This window comes from Oreochromis aureus, linkage group 11 (genome assembly GCF_013358895.1).
Source record: "Oreochromis aureus strain Israel breed Guangdong linkage group 11, ZZ_aureus, whole genome shotgun sequence".
NCBI lineage: Eukaryota > Metazoa > Chordata > Actinopteri > Cichliformes > Cichlidae > Oreochromis > Oreochromis aureus.
Window position 1 is genome coordinate 22826620 of NC_052952.1, and position 16680 is coordinate 22843299.

General features: G+C 40.0%; 3 protein-coding genes across 6 annotated transcripts in view; 2 read left to right on the plus strand and 1 right to left on the minus strand.

Annotated features, from left to right (window-relative positions):
• Positions 1-16680, minus strand: part of cd27 (CD27 molecule) — a 20340-nt gene that overhangs the window by 3260 nt on the left and 400 nt on the right. Inside the window, exons 1-4 of one of the 4 annotated variants that reach the window (XM_039620221.1) lie at positions 8893-9949; positions 2765-2816; positions 2195-2327; positions 1978-2103 (exon numbers count right to left, since the gene is read on the minus strand). In XM_039620221.1, the coding sequence (XP_039476155.1) occupies positions 1978-2103; positions 2195-2327 (259 nt within the window). In that variant the 5' untranslated portion in view covers positions 2765-2816; positions 8893-9949. Of the gene's footprint in view, positions 1-1977; positions 2104-2194; positions 2328-2764; positions 2817-6826; positions 7326-8273; positions 9950-16680 lie in introns of those variants that run through there. The other 3 variants (XM_031744275.2, XM_039620222.1, XM_039620223.1) reach the window with 3 other exon arrangements.
• On the plus strand, positions 7499-14760 carry tnfrsf1a (tumor necrosis factor receptor superfamily, member 1a). Its single transcript, XM_031744240.2, has 10 exons — positions 7499-7648; positions 9984-10185; positions 10280-10394; positions 10503-10628; positions 10787-10942; positions 11036-11114; positions 11841-11884; positions 12094-12281; positions 12369-12486; positions 12593-14760. Exons 2-10 carry the CDS (start codon positions 10117-10119, stop codon positions 12877-12879), a joined length of 1182 nt encoding a protein of 393 aa, XP_031600100.1. The 5' UTR covers positions 7499-7648; positions 9984-10116; the 3' UTR covers positions 12880-14760.
• plekhg6 (pleckstrin homology domain containing, family G (with RhoGef domain) member 6) overlaps positions 15294-16680 on the plus strand; it is a 15163-nt gene continuing 13776 nt past the window's right edge. Inside the window, exon 1 of the mRNA XM_031744352.2 lies at positions 15294-15418. Within this exon, the coding sequence (XP_031600212.2) occupies positions 15399-15418 (20 nt within the window). The 5' untranslated portion in view covers positions 15294-15398. The remainder of the gene's footprint in view (positions 15419-16680) is intronic.

A 16680-nucleotide genomic window follows, 5' to 3' on the forward strand; every position in this document is an offset into this window, starting at 1 on the left:
ATAAAACTGAGAATGTGAAATGACTCACAAAACTGGGCACAGCAGGTAAAGATTCTGGTTTTAAGTCATAAGATGGTTATATTATCACGTCTGGTGCTTCTTCTTTAGAGAATTTCAGTTTGATGAAACAAGGTCTTTCTTAAATGATGCTTTAGTGTGCACACCTCAATCTGATGTCACAAATTAGCAAGCAGCGAACTACTTATATGACTTCCAAAGAGTCACAGTCATCCCAAAACCAAACACACAAAGTGAAAATCGTAAACAGAGATCATTTTGTGGCATTTAGGGTCACAGAGGGACGTAGCACAACATGCAGAGTCTTAAAAGCTCACCAGCCAACAGCAGCCCACAAGCAGAATTCAAATACACTTTTTCCAGACAGATTACTATAAAATAAGCAGCTGCAGTTGCTGTAATCTTATCACTATAAGTGACTGTAACTGCCAAGTCTGAGGTCACAACACGAGGAATGTGAATGTGTTAAAGCTAGAAGCGACTCTTACATGTGTGCTCAGCACTGTTTTACTCTGCTGTCTTATAATAATGAATTAAAATGCAGTGAGAGCAGTAAGCAGCACCAACATACAGAGTAGTAAACAGAAGAGAACAGGTAGCCAAGCATTTTGTCCCACGAAGCCCTCTGAAGTCCACACATCTGAACTCTTAACATCATCAAAAGGTCATTGACACCAACGACACAGAAGCACTTTTTATATCACTGCTCTGCTATGTAAAGTTTTTGAGTGGGCTGAATTATTTCCACAGCCGTTAATTGGCATAAAGCCCCTTCTTGTGCTTTGATACTTTGAACGCCCACCTTCCTCTGCTGAAGAAATGTAAACAGTATTTTTTATGTGCAGGTGTATAAACAATAAGTAGATGTTTGGTCAGATGTTAAATGTCTATATCTATCTGGTTTGTAATTTGGAAAAAAAGTATGTGAGCCCTTTGGTTATGATATGTGTAAAAAAAAAAAAACAGGCTTCTTAGTTGACACACAAAAAAGTCAAATTCAGCTAAAATGTACATGTAGCCAAAATTGAGACCGAGAAACTCAAATTTGTCTCAGTTCTGTGTTTTCTCTCGTCTGTGTTTTCCACAGTGACATTTAAAAAAGGCACGACATGCTCTTTTGTTCACCTGTACCAGCACAAAGCCCTGAGTAATAATAACATAGGACATGACATTTCTGCTCTTTCCGCTGTTTGCTACTTTTTGGGTATTTTGTTCTTTTTTTCCACTGACATGAAGATGGTCTGCTTTTTCAGCCTCCTGTCTCGGTGGGCTGTGCCGCAGACCATGTCAAGATTACTGTGTAAACACAAACTTCTGCTGCAGAATCCCATCATATTAAACCCCAACGCTGGCTCACAGTTGGTTTCACAGACCCCCTTCTCTTCCCCTTCTGTCTTTCATCTCCTTCTGACTGTATCCCCCCCCCATTGATACATGAAATGGGAAATCCCCTTGCTAAAGTTTTGTATATGCAAACTTCTCTGAAATCATGAGTTGAGAAACAGCTAGCAGTCTGACTCTGACAAGATTCTGTGGAGTCATTGGTCAAATGCAGTGGTCAGGTCGACAGAGAGTTAATGACTCACGCACACATCTCACATCAAGAGAGAGCATGATAGAGCTCACACACTAACACAAAATGTATAAGCAACCACATGTTTCACTATAACAAGGGGAGGGGGGGTCCTGAGTAGTATTTTTACTGTAATGCTTTGTCATTCTTCTATCTGTTTAAAAGATAACAGGTACGCTCTAGGGGGAATATTTGTGTACAAGAGCTCGAATCAATGTGTCTGTAGAAAAACGTGTAAGTCGTAAAACCCACTACGTCATCATTCCTGCCACTAAAGCTCTTCGTGCTGGCAGTCTAAAAATTGCCTAAACATTTTCACACATTTCAAATCCTCACATGTACTGTAGCACCTCCACGCCCAAAGTTAAAGATGGGAAGTTACTCACGTTTGTTGCAGCTGTCACAAAAATCACAGGTCATCGCCGCGTTGTAGCTGGTTGTGTATTTCCCAGGTCCACAGGGTTCACATGTACGATAACAGGTGGTCGGTGAGCGTTTGGCCACAAACTCACCTGGAATATATGAAACATCAGTTTGCAGTTAAAGCACTGCTGTTGACGTCAAAGCCATGAGCTCTATTGGGATGTGAGGAAGTTACTGTACCTGCCGGGCACTTTTCACAACAAAGCTCATATGAATTATGTGGCCACTTGTACTGTGTTTTCTTGCAATCTTTTGGAATTACAGAAGAGAGCACAGGCGGGAGGCACAGTAAAATAAAAAAGGGTAGCCGCATCTGGGAAGAAATACGCAAGAAAAGAAGAGGAGGAGGAGGAGGAAAAGGAGGGGAGTAAGCAGAGACAGGAGGAAAAGTATTACTATTATGATCCTGTCAGATGTAGTCACATAACGATGCCAGCAGACACTCAGTGAAACACGATAAAGGTTAAAGATGATAAACATGATAACATTTTCCATCCTGAGAAAAAGAATTCGGTAGTCACGCTGCCTAAATATGTCAGGACACACATTTTAAACTTGAAAAAAGCATGTAACACACTGCTGATAAAACACACTGCTGATAAAACACACTGCTGATAAAACACACACAAAATACAAAACTAAGAGAGACCAGCTTTACATCCTACTGCAAACAGGTTACAAGGATCTACTAAAACATTCAACATGATAAAGTTACAGCTGAAAATACATGCTGTGAAAGTCTTTACTTACTGTGGAGGAGAGGTTTTAGCAAGATGTCACTTGGGACCCTCTGAGCCTGAGACTGAGCAGGGGACGAGAAGTGTGTCAAGGGACTATTCATAAAATGTCAGAGATGACTCATCCTGAAAACCTTACATATTAACAGTCAACATCCTTTTCCCACTCTCTCTCTCCTGTCTTTTTGGAGACCACCTTGGCTGTGCAGATCAACATGCCCCCCTTCAGCCTCCACATTTTTCCATCATCCTCTCTCTCTCGTTTCCTCCAAAATCAGTTTTTGCTGCAAGCACTCTGATGCTTTTTATTCTCTCGTTTTCTCTCTCACCTCTGCCACTCTCGCTCTCTCTCGCCTCTTCTTAGCACAGGATGATGAAGTTGTTTAGTGTAAGGCATCATTTACCTCATAGGTATCTTTTTACTCTTACAGAAAGGTGTTAATGAGAGAAATGCCTTCCAAGAAATTACTTTATGATAATGAGAAGGCGTGTAATGTTATGAGGATCGAAAACATTGCAATGCCAATTGCATGCATAGGTCCCAAATCGCTCATTACAAAAAAAATTTGTCATTCCAAATATAAACATTTGGCTGACAAAAAACCCAAAATGTTTCTGTAGAACAACGTGCAAGTTAAGAAACAGTTATGTTATTCTTTATCAATTCATACTATACATTGGAGCACTTAAAGGATAATATGCATGTTTCTTTAAAATGTGTGACGTGTAACATGCTAAGGCACAAATTTATTGTTTTTTATCTACTGGCATAATTACCTCTACCAAGGGGATTATTGGCTGTGTGTGTGTGTGTGTGTGTGTGTGTGTGTGTGTGTGTGTGTGTGTGTGTGTGTGTGTGTGTGTGTGTGTGTGTGTGTGTGTTTGTGTGTGTTGTCAGTTGGATTACTCAGAAGGTAAGGACTGATTAATAAAAGAATGTTACCAAAAGTGGGGCATGGGTGAACTTACAATTGTTTAAGTTTTGGAGTCAGATTTAGAGGCAGGACTGTCACAGGGGCTTGAGTGTGAGGACCCAAATGACAGGCAGACTGAGGTGAACAAAAAGCGAGCTGTTTATTGCAGACTGATGTCAACATTGTACAAATGTGAATCATGAGGGACAAAGGAAACTGAAAACGATAACTACTGAAAACTTAAACTTGAAAGCACACTAAAGCCTTCAAACATCAGAAACACCAGAGGTCGGACCACTGGGAAGGAGAACAGAAACATACACAGACAACATACACAGAAGGGTAAATAGGGAAAGTGAAGATGAGACACAGGTGAACTAAATCAGACAGAAAAAAAGTTACAAGAAGCAAAAATAAAGGCAACGCACAAGCAATTCTAACTCTCAAAGTAAAATGGGAAATGTGATAACTAAATGGGGAAGACATACTCGTGAATGAATTTAATGCACGGGACTTGACATAGTAGAAAGGGAACACAGGAGGGATTAAAACTAAGGCAACTAGGAACCAAGAATGGGGCTAAAATTACTAAGAGGAAAAAAACAAGAAATGATATAAAACATGAAACAAACCTATAATAGTAAGTCCAAAAAAAAAGACACTGGGCAAACTGGCTGAGTTTTATTTAAAGACTCATTACCATTTTGAGATAGAACAAAACTGGGCATTTCACATCACAGCTTCACACACACTTCTAAAGTGGGATAAGAAAAAAGAGAGTGAGGCATCATGTTTAAGATAGACTCACAATATAATCACAATATTAAAAGCCGATCCAGATCCAGACATCCATCTGGATCCACCAGCTCATTTGTTCATGGTGTGGACCTCATTGTTATCCTTGTATGACGTCTTAGACTGTTTTTTGTTAGTTTCATGCACACTTCAGTTTGTTTCTGAAGGTTGAGCGTATTTTTTTTCTGGATTAAAACAAAAGGTATATTTCCAGACGGGGGTAAAATCTTGCTGTAAATCATAAGAATGATATGCTTCTAGTTAATTTCTTTATTATGGGTGTAACTGGTAGTGTAGGCGTGAGAACATTAATCAGCAAAAACCGACAAAATGCAATTAGTGTGAAGATACAATGGTTTGGTTTTAGTTAGCTGCCAGCCAGCGATAGTTACTATACTTGACCTCAGTTTTCACAGAAACCAAGCCACAGCACGTGACCTCCTTTCAACAGCGAAACGGGGACTAGGTTTAAGGAAATAGGGGCAGCCTCAAGTGACAAGTGTGACTATAGCTGAGTAGCAACACTCAAACAGAATACAGAGATGACTGGATGAGAGATGACTGTGCAACAAGACCACGGCTGATCATGAGCTGGTTACAGCAAAACTGGTCATGCTTATCTTGAGGTTTCAGTATCAGTATTGATGCTTGACCGTAAGAGTTGGTACATCTGAACAGAACTTCAAAAGTTCTTTTGCCAGGAACATGTTGACTCTTTTGTTTTGAAGTAAACAGATAAACAACGCCACTTTTTAGTTGACAAAATCTGCATGCTGAGTCAGAGATGGGCCAGTCAGTCCTCACAGCTGGACTAAAAGACTGTGTGGGGAAATCAGCAGTCTATTTGCAAGTGCATTTCTGCAAAGACCAATGTATGCCGAACGGGTTAGTGTAAGTGACACTTTATGTGTGACACAGAGGAAGACCGGGTGAGAGGGAGGAGGAAGAGCGGAGAGATGAAGATGCCTTTTTTGTTGCTAACTATAAAGGAAGGATGTGGTTTTTCTGAGGAAGCACTTGTCTTGCTCTGCTGAATGAGCTCTTTAGTATACTGTAATAGCAAAGTCGCGTGAGGTAACGCTCTGCTGGCCTCCTTAATAAAGGACTGGTCTAATACAGGATGCTCTTTTAAAACTTATGGTGCCTATAATTATAGTTAAGTGATACCTGCCTTACAGCCTTTACTTACTCTCTGTAGTCAATTTCACAGTATGCAAAGAAGTTTTTATCAGGTCCTTCCCAGAATAACTAATAATTTAAAAGTAATGGCTTAACCACTCAGCGTCCACTCATTTGGTGAATTGTTTAGGAGTAAAATTATACAAAGGTATTAAAAGTTCATCCCTTTGAATGACATTTTCACATCTTTGGCACATTCAAGCAGAAGAGAGCAAGACGAATGTCACAGACTCCAAGTGTGTTTGTTTAGAAAGTGGAAGACATGCCCTAAGTCTACCTCAGCGTGGTTTTCCAGCAAGCTGCTGCATGTTAAGGGTTAAAATGATCTTAACTGCATATTTTTTAATGTTACAAATGTTATACAAAAGCTAATGGTTGGCATAATTCTTTACATCTTAAAAATGTTTTATTGTCAATGTAAGAATGTCCCAGTTTGACTGCTAAAAGTATTTAATAGTAAATGCTTATCTAATCCAGTAACCTAGTCCTTGTGTTTTTTGTCTCTCTTTTTCGGCACGACTACTTTTAACGTTGTCTTTAATTAAAGAGTCGTTAATAAGCAAAACGCAGTTGGCACACCTTGTATAATGTAAACAGCATGGCCTGCAGAGAGGTCAGTGAAGCATCCATAGCAGATGACAGCACGTGCTGCAAAGATGGTACTTGTGACACAAATGTGAAAGCTACACACATGATATGTGTGTAGCTTTCATCACTGTGCTGGCTTTTAAATTTCTCTTTAGCCCCTGGGAGGCAGTCTTTTACCTTTTCATTCATTAGATCACAGCTGTCCACTTAGCCTCATCTAAAGTGAGCTCAGGCCCCAAAAAAGCTGAAACGCTTCTGGATCTTGTTTGGTTATGTTTTTTATCTGGGTCCGTCCTTTGGGAGGTTTACGGGCTTGCCCAGCTGGGAGCAGACGCACCGAAAGACCCAGAACCCGTTTGAGACATACAAAAATACGGAGCCACCTACACCTACACGTTATTATTACAGCTGTTTGGCCACACCATTAACTCTGCAGTTATTGAGTCAGCGGAGCGTTGGCAACTTTTACGCACAATGTGGCTCAGCACTCTGTAACGTCACTTGGTCTCGACTTCATGGTTGATTTTCTGTGATTCCTTAATGGCGCTGGAATTAAAAGATTAAGGGTGTTGCTCAATATTTTGGTTCATATACTTTACCCTCCCCCCCCCAATGACGAAGTGGAAATCGTTGCTGGAGAGAAGACTGTCTGGATTATCCTGTTTGGCCTGCTGCCACTACGATGGAGGACTGATGGATAGATGCCAGCACTCACACTGGTGCGTGGACGTCCAGCGGCTTGTAGTCCTTGCCCCTTGTGTACAGAGGTTTTCTGAATATGAAAACTCACAATGCAATGCTAGTATGAACTACTAGCCCACGCAGTCTTTCGCACCGAGGTGAACCCCTCCCTGTATTTGGGAAAGACTAACTCACCCTCTCTGTGAGATACTCTTTTTATCCAGTCAAGCTACTGGCCTACCGCCGTTTAACTCTATGTTTTAGGTTGTGGATTGTTCCCTTAGATATCTGTGTATATATAGTCTAAAATATAATTCAATATTATTTTTAAAAAATGTAGAAATTTCCAATTAATTTTTTAAAAAAAGTTGCAAATGATCGTAGTCTGCTTTTATTTACAGATAGCGCCACACCCCAAGTGTTTTATGATTCTTGTTATTGTCCTTATTGAACTGAAGTTGACTCGTCTGCTGGTTTAACGGCTTTTCCATAGTTTTGTTCTATTTTTGAACCTCAGGTGCCGTTTTGCCAGTTTGCCTGTGAAACTAATTCCTGTGAAACGTGCGCGTCACAGCATTTCCCGTTTGAGACCGCCTCTCCTCTTCAGATACTGGGCAGCGGCAGTTCTGTCGCGCTGCTTTCGCTAAAAGATATATCTGTACTTTAGTAACTTAAATGCCGATTTCCACGTAAGGAGCTGAAGTTAAGAAATATTCCTCCGAGTGACGGTGGTTGTCCAGGTAAGTGACGGTTAAATATCTAAGCAGTATGTCTGTGGGAAGGAGCGATTCATATCAGACTGTGGTGGGCGTTTGTGTGGTGTGTAGTTAAATCGAAACCAGTGACAAGAAAAAAGTTAAATGACAAGTGCAGATTAAGTTCTCTAACACGTCAGTGTTATCTGTAAATACGTAAAAATAAGACACGTCGAGTTTTTGTGCGCTTAAAATCACTCGAAAAGGCAAAGTTTGCTGTAATCTCAGCCTTTGACCGCGACAGGGAAGCGAAGAGGGAAGCTGCCCAAACAAGTGGCGCAGATATGCAACCTTCGTTTACGGAGCACAAAATCAATCTCTCTGTGAATTATTTCTTTAGGGATCACATTGTCTTCAAAGTAGTCACACCCTAAACTTTTCCTCTTTAAGGTGTTTAAATTCATTGAATTAAGGGCTTGTTAACGGGAGAAGATGCATAATGTGCAGTATTATGTGTAGGATTGTATTTCAGCACCTCTCTGCTAATAGTCAGCTTTAATAAAAAATCCAGGCGAAAACATTTGCACCAGCCTCAGCCCCTGTACGTGTTGCATAACCGTATACCTGTGGCGTTACATTTATGAGATAAATTAATAAGGTAAACTATTACCTGTGCAGCGGTTTGCAGAGAGTTTCGTTTCATCTCCTCACCATGCTGGGAAAACCACTTCTGATAATTCAGCCTCTACCACACATTTGTCTCTCATCGTAATTCCATAATATATCATCTGCTTTCATCTAATCTGTTTAAAATCTGTCCAATACAAGTCTATGTGGTAATTTAAATGCAAAAAATAGTATTTAATAATGCTCTACAACTCTATGCAAACTCCTTCTATGCTATCAGGAGTTGAGCAACCAAACTTGGCAGGTCTGGGGGGGTTCTTATCTATCATCAGACGTTATGATGTCATTTTGTTGCCTAGCATTCACCTACCAACTGGATTAAATAGCACATTTTTAGCATTTATGCATCCATAACACCTGATAAAAGCACAGTATGTCTTAATATCATGACAGGAACTCCATTTCATTGCCTGCCAACCACCAATCACTGGCCATACAATACTGTAGCATATGAGTAGTTCTAATGTGCATGAGCAAACATGGTAGCAGTTGATGTGATTAGAGCCTTAAAATGCATTCTGCTCTTTGCCAAAATCCTGCTTTATGATTTTTGTATTGTGCCTATTCCTAAAATCCTTTTTGTTAATTACCACTCAGCTTACCTGAGTACAGACAGCAATCCTACACAGCACTAGAGGGGCCAGTGCGAGGACTGGGGGCTGATGGAGTGCAGCACCTATCCTATGCAACTACACTTCCTCAAATTAGTGGACAGGGAAGCAGAGAGGGAAGCTGCCCAAACAATTGGCGCCAATATGCGAATTTGTTTACTGAGCACAAAATCAATCTCTCTGTGAATTATTTCTTTAGGGATCACATTGTCTTCAAAGTAGTCACATCCTAAACTTTTCCTCTTTAAGGTGTTTAAATTCATTGAATTAAGGGCTTGTTAACGGGAGAAGATGCATAATGTGCAGTATTATGTGTAGGATTGTATTTCAGCACCTCTCTGCTAATAGTCAGCTTTAATAAAAAATCCAGGCGAAAACATTTGCATCAGCATCATCCCCTGTACGTGTTACATAACCGTATACCTGTGGCGTTACATTTATGAGATAAATAAATAAGGTAAACTATTACCTGTGCAGTGGTTTGCAGAGAGTTTCGTTTCATCTCCTCACCATGCTGGGAAAACCACTTCTGACAATTCAGCCTCTACCACACATTTGTTTTTCATTGTAATTCCATAATATATCATCTGCTTTCATCTATTCTGTTTAAAATCTGTCCAATACAAGTCTATGTGGTAATTTAAATGCAAAAAATAGTATTTAATAATGCTCTACAACTCTATGCAAACTCCTTCTGTGCTATCAGGAGTTGAGCAACCAAACTTGGCAGGTCTGGGGGGTTCTTATCTATCATCAGACGTTATGATGTCATTTTGTTGCCTAGCATTCACCTACCAACTGGATTAAATAGCACATTTTTAGCATTTATGCATCCATAACACCTGATAAAAGCACAGTATGTCTTAATATCATGACAGGAACTCCACTTCATTGCCTGCCAACCACCAATCACTGGCCACACAATACTGTAGCATATGAGTGGTTCTAATGTGCATGAGCAAACATGGTAGCAGTCGACTTGATTAGAGCCTTAAAATGCATTCTGCTCTCTGCCAAAATCCTGCTTTATGATTTTTGTACTGTGCCTATTCCTAAAATCCTTTTTGTTAATTACCACTCAGCTGACCAGAGAACAGACAGCAATCCTACACAGCAGCAGAGGGGCCAGTGTGAGGATTGGGGGCTGATGGAGTGCAGCAGCTATGCTATGCAACTACACTTCCTCAAATTAGTGGACTTTGGCTCATTTTGATTATGGAGGCCCTTCGGCACAGAGGACAGAGGAATAAAAAGGCCTCTTTTGGCACCTTACTTTGCCTGATGGTGAGAACACCTTAAAGGTCACTGCATGAAGAAATGAGAAATTCCCTTGTTGGGAACTTCTCTTTGGATATTCATTGTAAATTCTTTGTTTTAGTGCATGTCCATCACCACTTTGGCATCGTTACCAGAGTCACAGAAAGTTAATAAGACCTGTAAACTTGACGAGTTTCTCACTACGGAAGGAATATGTTGCAACAAATGCAGTCCAGGTACTGTATGAGCCACTGCATGTCGTACATATCCAGAGTGACAAGCAGATCATCTGAGACATCATCAAGCTAACTTTTTGTTTTTACGTGTGATCTTCCTGTTTTCAGGTTTTAAGCTTCAAGAAAAATGTCATGGTCCCAAAGAGAGATCAACCTGCACACCGTGTCCGGAAGGAGAGTACTTAGAATTTATGAACTACTACCCCAAGTGCCTAAGTTGCAGAACCTGCAAAGGTAGAGCAGCTTTATCCTTTCCCGACTCAGTTTAACATGTTAGATTTACAAGTATATCATCAGCCTTACTCCATTTTCTTTTGTGTGTGTGTGTGTGTGTGTGTGTGTGTGTGTGTGTGTGTATGTATGTATGTATGTGTGTGTGTTCCTTTCTGCAGCACAAAAGAATGAAATCCAGGTATCGCCATGTTTAAGAAACCAGAACACTAAGTGTCGATGTAAAGATGGATATTACAAGATTAGAATTGACAGCGAAACCTATGAGTGTCTCAGATGTAAAAAGTGCAAAGCCGATGAAGTGGAATTGCAGATATGTAAGCCTTAACTTATTCCAGTACCCACCCAGCCATGGCCCATAATGCTTTTCTTCATGTGAGTCTAAATAGAAACAATCTTGCTTTTCACAGGTACACCAGATAATAACACTGTGTGCGGATGTAAGGACAATTACTACAAAGACAACAACAAGTGCAAACTGTGCGAGAGGTGAGCATACGACTGTTGTATGTGAGCTTTGAGTGTGTGCATTGTTCCTATTTCACTGTTTGGGATTGTTTGTTTAAATGTTAACGGGGAAGTGTGTTTGAAGAATTGAAACTCAGCACATTTCTGAGCGTGTTCAGTCTTTCCATTTGTTGGCAACAGAGAAGTTATGACACATGAAAACCTGAGATGTGAACAGTTGCTAAACAAGTTAAACTCACGGTCTGTCTGTCCCCCTCAGGGAGGAAGTAAATGTTTTTAAGTCTTAGAAACACTCGAGTCACGCCAATGTAGACAGATGTCTTATGTGGATGTCTAATACTTTAAAAAAAAAAAGAGAGAATTATGAATGTAAAAATCATGGCAACCTACATTTTGTGTTAGTTAATAATTTAGCATGTGGATAAGTACAGTGGTATTTATCATGGGAAAAAACCTGAGAGCCCAGGGGAACTTACTGCCCGTACATTCAACAATCCCGAGCTACATCCTTTTTAACTAATAAATGTAGCAATTAGTAGTGATTGTGACGGCGAAATAAGTGTTAATTCAACACTAATTAGTTGCTTAGTGGTAACTTTGTAACAGTACTGAAAGTGTGAAAATGAAATTTCTTGAATTCATATGATTATATAAAAAAGGCATCTTGGCTGTCATGTGAATTGTTTCCTCTTTAAGATGTGCTACTTCCTCCTCCGTGTTATGAAATGTGTTCTCTCTTCTCCACAGTTGCTCTGCTCAGTGTCAACACTTGTGTCTAACAACCACAACAGGTGAGCGCCAACCAGGCCGTCTTTCACAAAAAAGAGTGAGCTAATAGTCAGAATAGTCACAGATGTACTTAAGCATATTAAAATGTTATAAATAATGTTGTTGACTAAGACATAATGTATGTTTTTTTTCTATTCTCAACTCCAGTAAAACTTTACATTTTCTTTTCTTATGCTTTAATATTGATCTATTTTTTTCTATAACTTTCTAGCTCCTCCAAAAGAAAATACGTCTAATCAACCGGACTCTTTTGTCAATATAATTGCTGGAGCTGGAGCTGGAATATTAGCGTTGATGGTGTTGATGGTTTTCATGACGTACATGATCACGAAACGACAAACCAAAAGGAGGCTACTACGGTCCTCCCAGCGATCTGATGCTTCCCAGGAATCTTGTGAGGTACCTTGATTTAAGTGCCTGTGGTTACTTTTCTCAGTTCGGTCTACACTCTGCAGACAATTAAGAGAATCTGCTCTTGTTTTATAGCAGGTCTTGGTGAACAGTGAGGAACATTTGGAGACCACTGTGACGGAGGTTCCTCAGACTTCTGTGGCCCAAGTGGAGACGTCCAAACTGCCTGACTGTGTCCCGCTGGAAATCAAGCGTGAGTGTATAGCTCCTCTTCAGAGGTCCAGTGTGCAAGCTTTAATAAAAAGTACTCAGTTGTATCGCTTTTGCTCAATACCCCTATTCATGTCTCCCCCCGACAGTCTCTGAGCTGATCTATGCCGTCCTGGATCTGGTACCTGTGGTGCAGGTGAAGCAGCTGGTGCGTTGTCTTGGTGTGACTGATACAGAGATTGAACAAGCGGAGATGGATCACCGATCCTGCCGGGAGGCTCACTACCAGATGCTGCGGGTGTGGGCCTTACATTCAGGTGGAGGAGGACGAGGAATGCTGCACAGGCCACTGTTCAATGAATTATTAGAAAAGCTAAGAAACATGCACCTGGGGAAAGCAGCTGAGGAACTGGAGACAAAATATGGCATTCAGTAACTCTGTAAAACGTGCCAAGAGGAACAAAATGCTTATGAGCCCAAGTATTGCTGGCTTTAAGGACTCAATCGTGGATGCCAAACTGGCCCGGTGCTACAAGAGAAGCAGCAGCTTTATTTCACAGCACACATATGAGACTGAAGACTTTGTGTCCTTCTTTGACAATCACACAGCGAGATGACGGGAAGAAACAACTAACAGCAAATGGACAAACGGCTCAAAGAGTCACAGAAAACGTTTGCATTCAGATCATTTTCAAAGAGCTTTTTTACAATGAGTATTTTTTATATTTTGAAAACCAGGATTATTTCTTTATTGCTGAGCAATATCTGAGAAGACTAATGCTACTTTCTTCACATTATATATAATCCTACAACTATTTTGTACCTTTAAACCAAGCCGAGCTATACTCCCCAAAGCAAACTATATTTCCCAAAGACGTAACATGACCAGTGTTAAAGGATAGTAGTTCCTCTGGCTCTAGAATGACGGTCGCACCGTTAGAGAAGTCCCAAGTTGGGCGTTGAGACAGTTTTGTGACCAAAAGTAGCCTCAGACACAAAGCTGACAGTATTTTTCAGAAATGTAGGATCAACTTAAAAAAAAAAAAAAAAACAACCCAAAAATGACCAATGTAAGTGTAGCATGAAAAAATGCGGTGGTGCAATTGTTGAAACACCAAAACAGACGAATAGATTTTGAGGTAAAACACGCAAAAAGAAATGTTTGAGATTCCAAAAGAAGGTCTAGTTGAGTCATGCCAGGTAAATGTTGGCATGTACGATAGGTCCTCCGAGAAGCGTGGAAGAGCTACTCATTCGCTGTAGCGTAGGATTCAGGTGTTATCACTGTGCGATCGGCATACCTCAAACTTAATATCCTGCTAAAGTTTTTTCCTGCTGAAATCTTGCAGTCTGAATGCACCTTAACCAATGTGTTATTTCTTTATTATCACTATGACAAGTCTCTTAAAATGGTTGATGCATTTTGTACCGTATGCATTTCTGTGTAGTTTTATTCACTTTTAGGGGAGTCAAATGTATCTACTTTACCAGAGCGTATAACTTAAGCTACCTAATTTTTTTTTTTAAATTGTGAATAGTTGCAATTACAAAAATAGTTACAAGTTAAACTTATTATTGCAAAACATGTATATCTTTCTAGAGGGAAGTGGTGTTTTTAGTCCCGGTACCGTTGAGTTAACAGGTAATGTTTTAATGGGACAGTGGTTCACAAACATTTTGTGGCATGTTTCAACTTAAAAATCAATTCATCCACCCCCCACCCCCACCTCCTTTCCCTTGCAAGAATGCACGGTTTCTATCAGTCATTAACATCGATGAGGAAGGAACTTAAAAAAAAAAAGAGAGAGACAGATCCTAGTTGAATTTCAGTCATATAAAGGTCAGCACAGTAATACTGACAAGCTTTTTACCCCTTCATTGTGCATTTTTGTCCTCTCATTCACACTTCCCTTGAAATGGTGCTGTACCCACACAGGCAGAACCACTGAAATTGTATTGGAAATTTTGTGGTTCCTACTTATAGTAGGGCTGACCGCTGCCACATTCAATGACTTTTCACAGCCCCATAAGCTTTCATTGAAACCCTATCATGCAAGCATTATTCATACTGCTATAGAAAAGAGGACACACCTGTTCCCAGTGTCTCTCAGCTGAGCGACTTTTATAATACCAGTTGTTTCACTGTGCAGATTCACACAGCAATCAGTAACACTTGAAAAAGTGTAGTTTCAAATGGTTTCAAATGGTTTTATACTTAAAACAAAGATATTTACCGACTGGATGATGATTGTCAATCAATGTTGTGCATCAATCAAATGTAAAACTCAAGTTTTAATAAATGTGTCATGTCTCTTTCTCTGTGTGTCTGAGTTACGTGTGTGAAAAATTTGATTGTGGATATTTCACTGCAGGCACGCTGCCAGTCTGCATTCCAACGTGAGGCTTTAAGCATTAACACGAAATGATATCTTTCTTTCTGTGGCTTTAAATGGAAGGAATTTTTGCTTTTAACTTAACCTGATAATTTTATAAATATTGTATTTCCTTAGCTACATTCCTTTGCCTAGACCTCTTCCCCATAACTCCCTGTGCATGCAATATAAAACACAAAGTACCCACAACACTGAATTTCATCTCTGTATCCCTTATTGGTTTCTCATAAAATAAATAGATGAATGAACACACACACACCCTACTGCTGTTTTCAAACCTTCCTGGTTGTTCGGGGTGATCAATAATCCTGATTGACAAGAAACAACAAACAGATCACCTTCAAAGAAGCAAGGGAGGCACTACCTCTGCTTCACTAAGCACCTTAACTGCGACACATTAACCAGCGCTGATTTGTTGACTGCAGAATCCAGTCGTTCCCGTCAGGCCAGTTGCAGAAGGAAAGGGTGCAGATGAAAAGAGTAGGGAGGGAGGGACAAGCAAGGTAGAAAGAAAGGAGGTGGAGAAAGCTAACAGAAACCAAAGATGACTCTGTGAAACAAAATGGATTCAGCCAAGTCCAGGTAAACCTTACGATTTTATCTATTAAAACACAGCTGTTGGTTAAAGGGTAGACACTGCTTTAAAGAACCAGTTTGTTTTATGTGCTGACCACAGCAAGTCCCCCACACGTCAGAGCTCATGAGTAGATTCACGGACTCTGATTTGATTAGCTGGCTTGCTGAAGTTACAAAGTTACCAGCAGGCTTGTTTTTATTGACTAATCATTATGTTTTAAAGAAGCCCCGGTGCTGTAATTCTGATATAATTCACTAATTACTGAGTTACCGTAGGATATAGGCAGTGATTGTAAACAAGTATGACATGGTGATGAAAGCACCTGCGTCAGTGCTCTGATGTTTGACAGGAGAGTGACAGCAGATTAGTGCGGTGTACTGTATCTGTTTGCTCATGTGAGAATCTTTGCTTTTACGATACTTTCTAAGACTGTCCAAATGAGAGTATGAATCCTGGTAAAAGTGTTAATGTGAAACACACCTAAAGCTTTAATCCTGCCAGTGTAACAATGACACTGTAGGCTACAGCTGTAAATGGTGCAGTGGGGTGGGGGGGCTTAAGCTACTGCAGGAAATGTTACAAGGTAGAAATAATGACAGATAAGTCCAGGTGTGACACCCTGACCCGCACAGCTGTGTAACTAGACCTGAAGTCATTAAAAACTGCTGGTGTCCTGTTTTTATCAGTGCGATCAACAGTCTGTTCAGCCGGTTGACTGCTGGTATTCGCCGTGTCACTCTGATACTTAAAAGTCAGAATGTGGGTCAGCATTAGAGCATCACTCACTTCAAATAGGAGCTCACGTGTATTTGACTGGTTTTGTCATCCAGTCTTTTTGGGACTGTCCTGCTCAATTAATCTTTTTTATTGGAAGTGAATACCTTTGTTATTAAATCTGCCATGTATCTTAAAACACTTAAACTTAAATTATTTAAGTTAAATCAAATCTTTAAATAAATGACCACAAGTGTAAGTTATGACATGTATTGAGTTTCCTTCATTTTACGTATTTTTTAAGACTATTTAAAATGAAACAAGGCTCTAAATGTTGTACCCTTTGCCGTGCATTTATATGTTGGACTGTTAGGCGTTCGTTTGGACTGATTGCTTACACTCAAACTGTGTCACTGGTGGGAATCCTGAAAAGCATTTTTAAAGTGGGATTTGCCATGAATGATCTGGGGCTTGTCACTGAGTTTAATGATAATTCAGTTTATCATTATATATAGTTTGTGCAGTCTGATGTGCATTTATTCATTGGATTAAA

What these genes read in the sequence shown, in the direction of transcription:
- tnfrsf1a (XM_031744240.2), top strand. Translation starts at nt 10,117, where the DNA reads ATGGAGGCCCTTCGGCACAGAGGACAGAGGAATAAAAAGGCCTCTTTT. An exon ending in GCACCTTACTTTGCCTGATG is followed by an intron (nt 10,186 to 10,279) that starts GTGAGAACACCT and finishes TCTTTGTTTTAG; the next exon opens with TGCATGTCCATCACCACTTT. An exon ending in AAGTGCAAACTGTGCGAGAG is followed by an intron (nt 11,115 to 11,840) that starts GTGAGCATACGA and finishes TCTTCTCCACAG; the next exon opens with TTGCTCTGCTCAGTGTCAAC.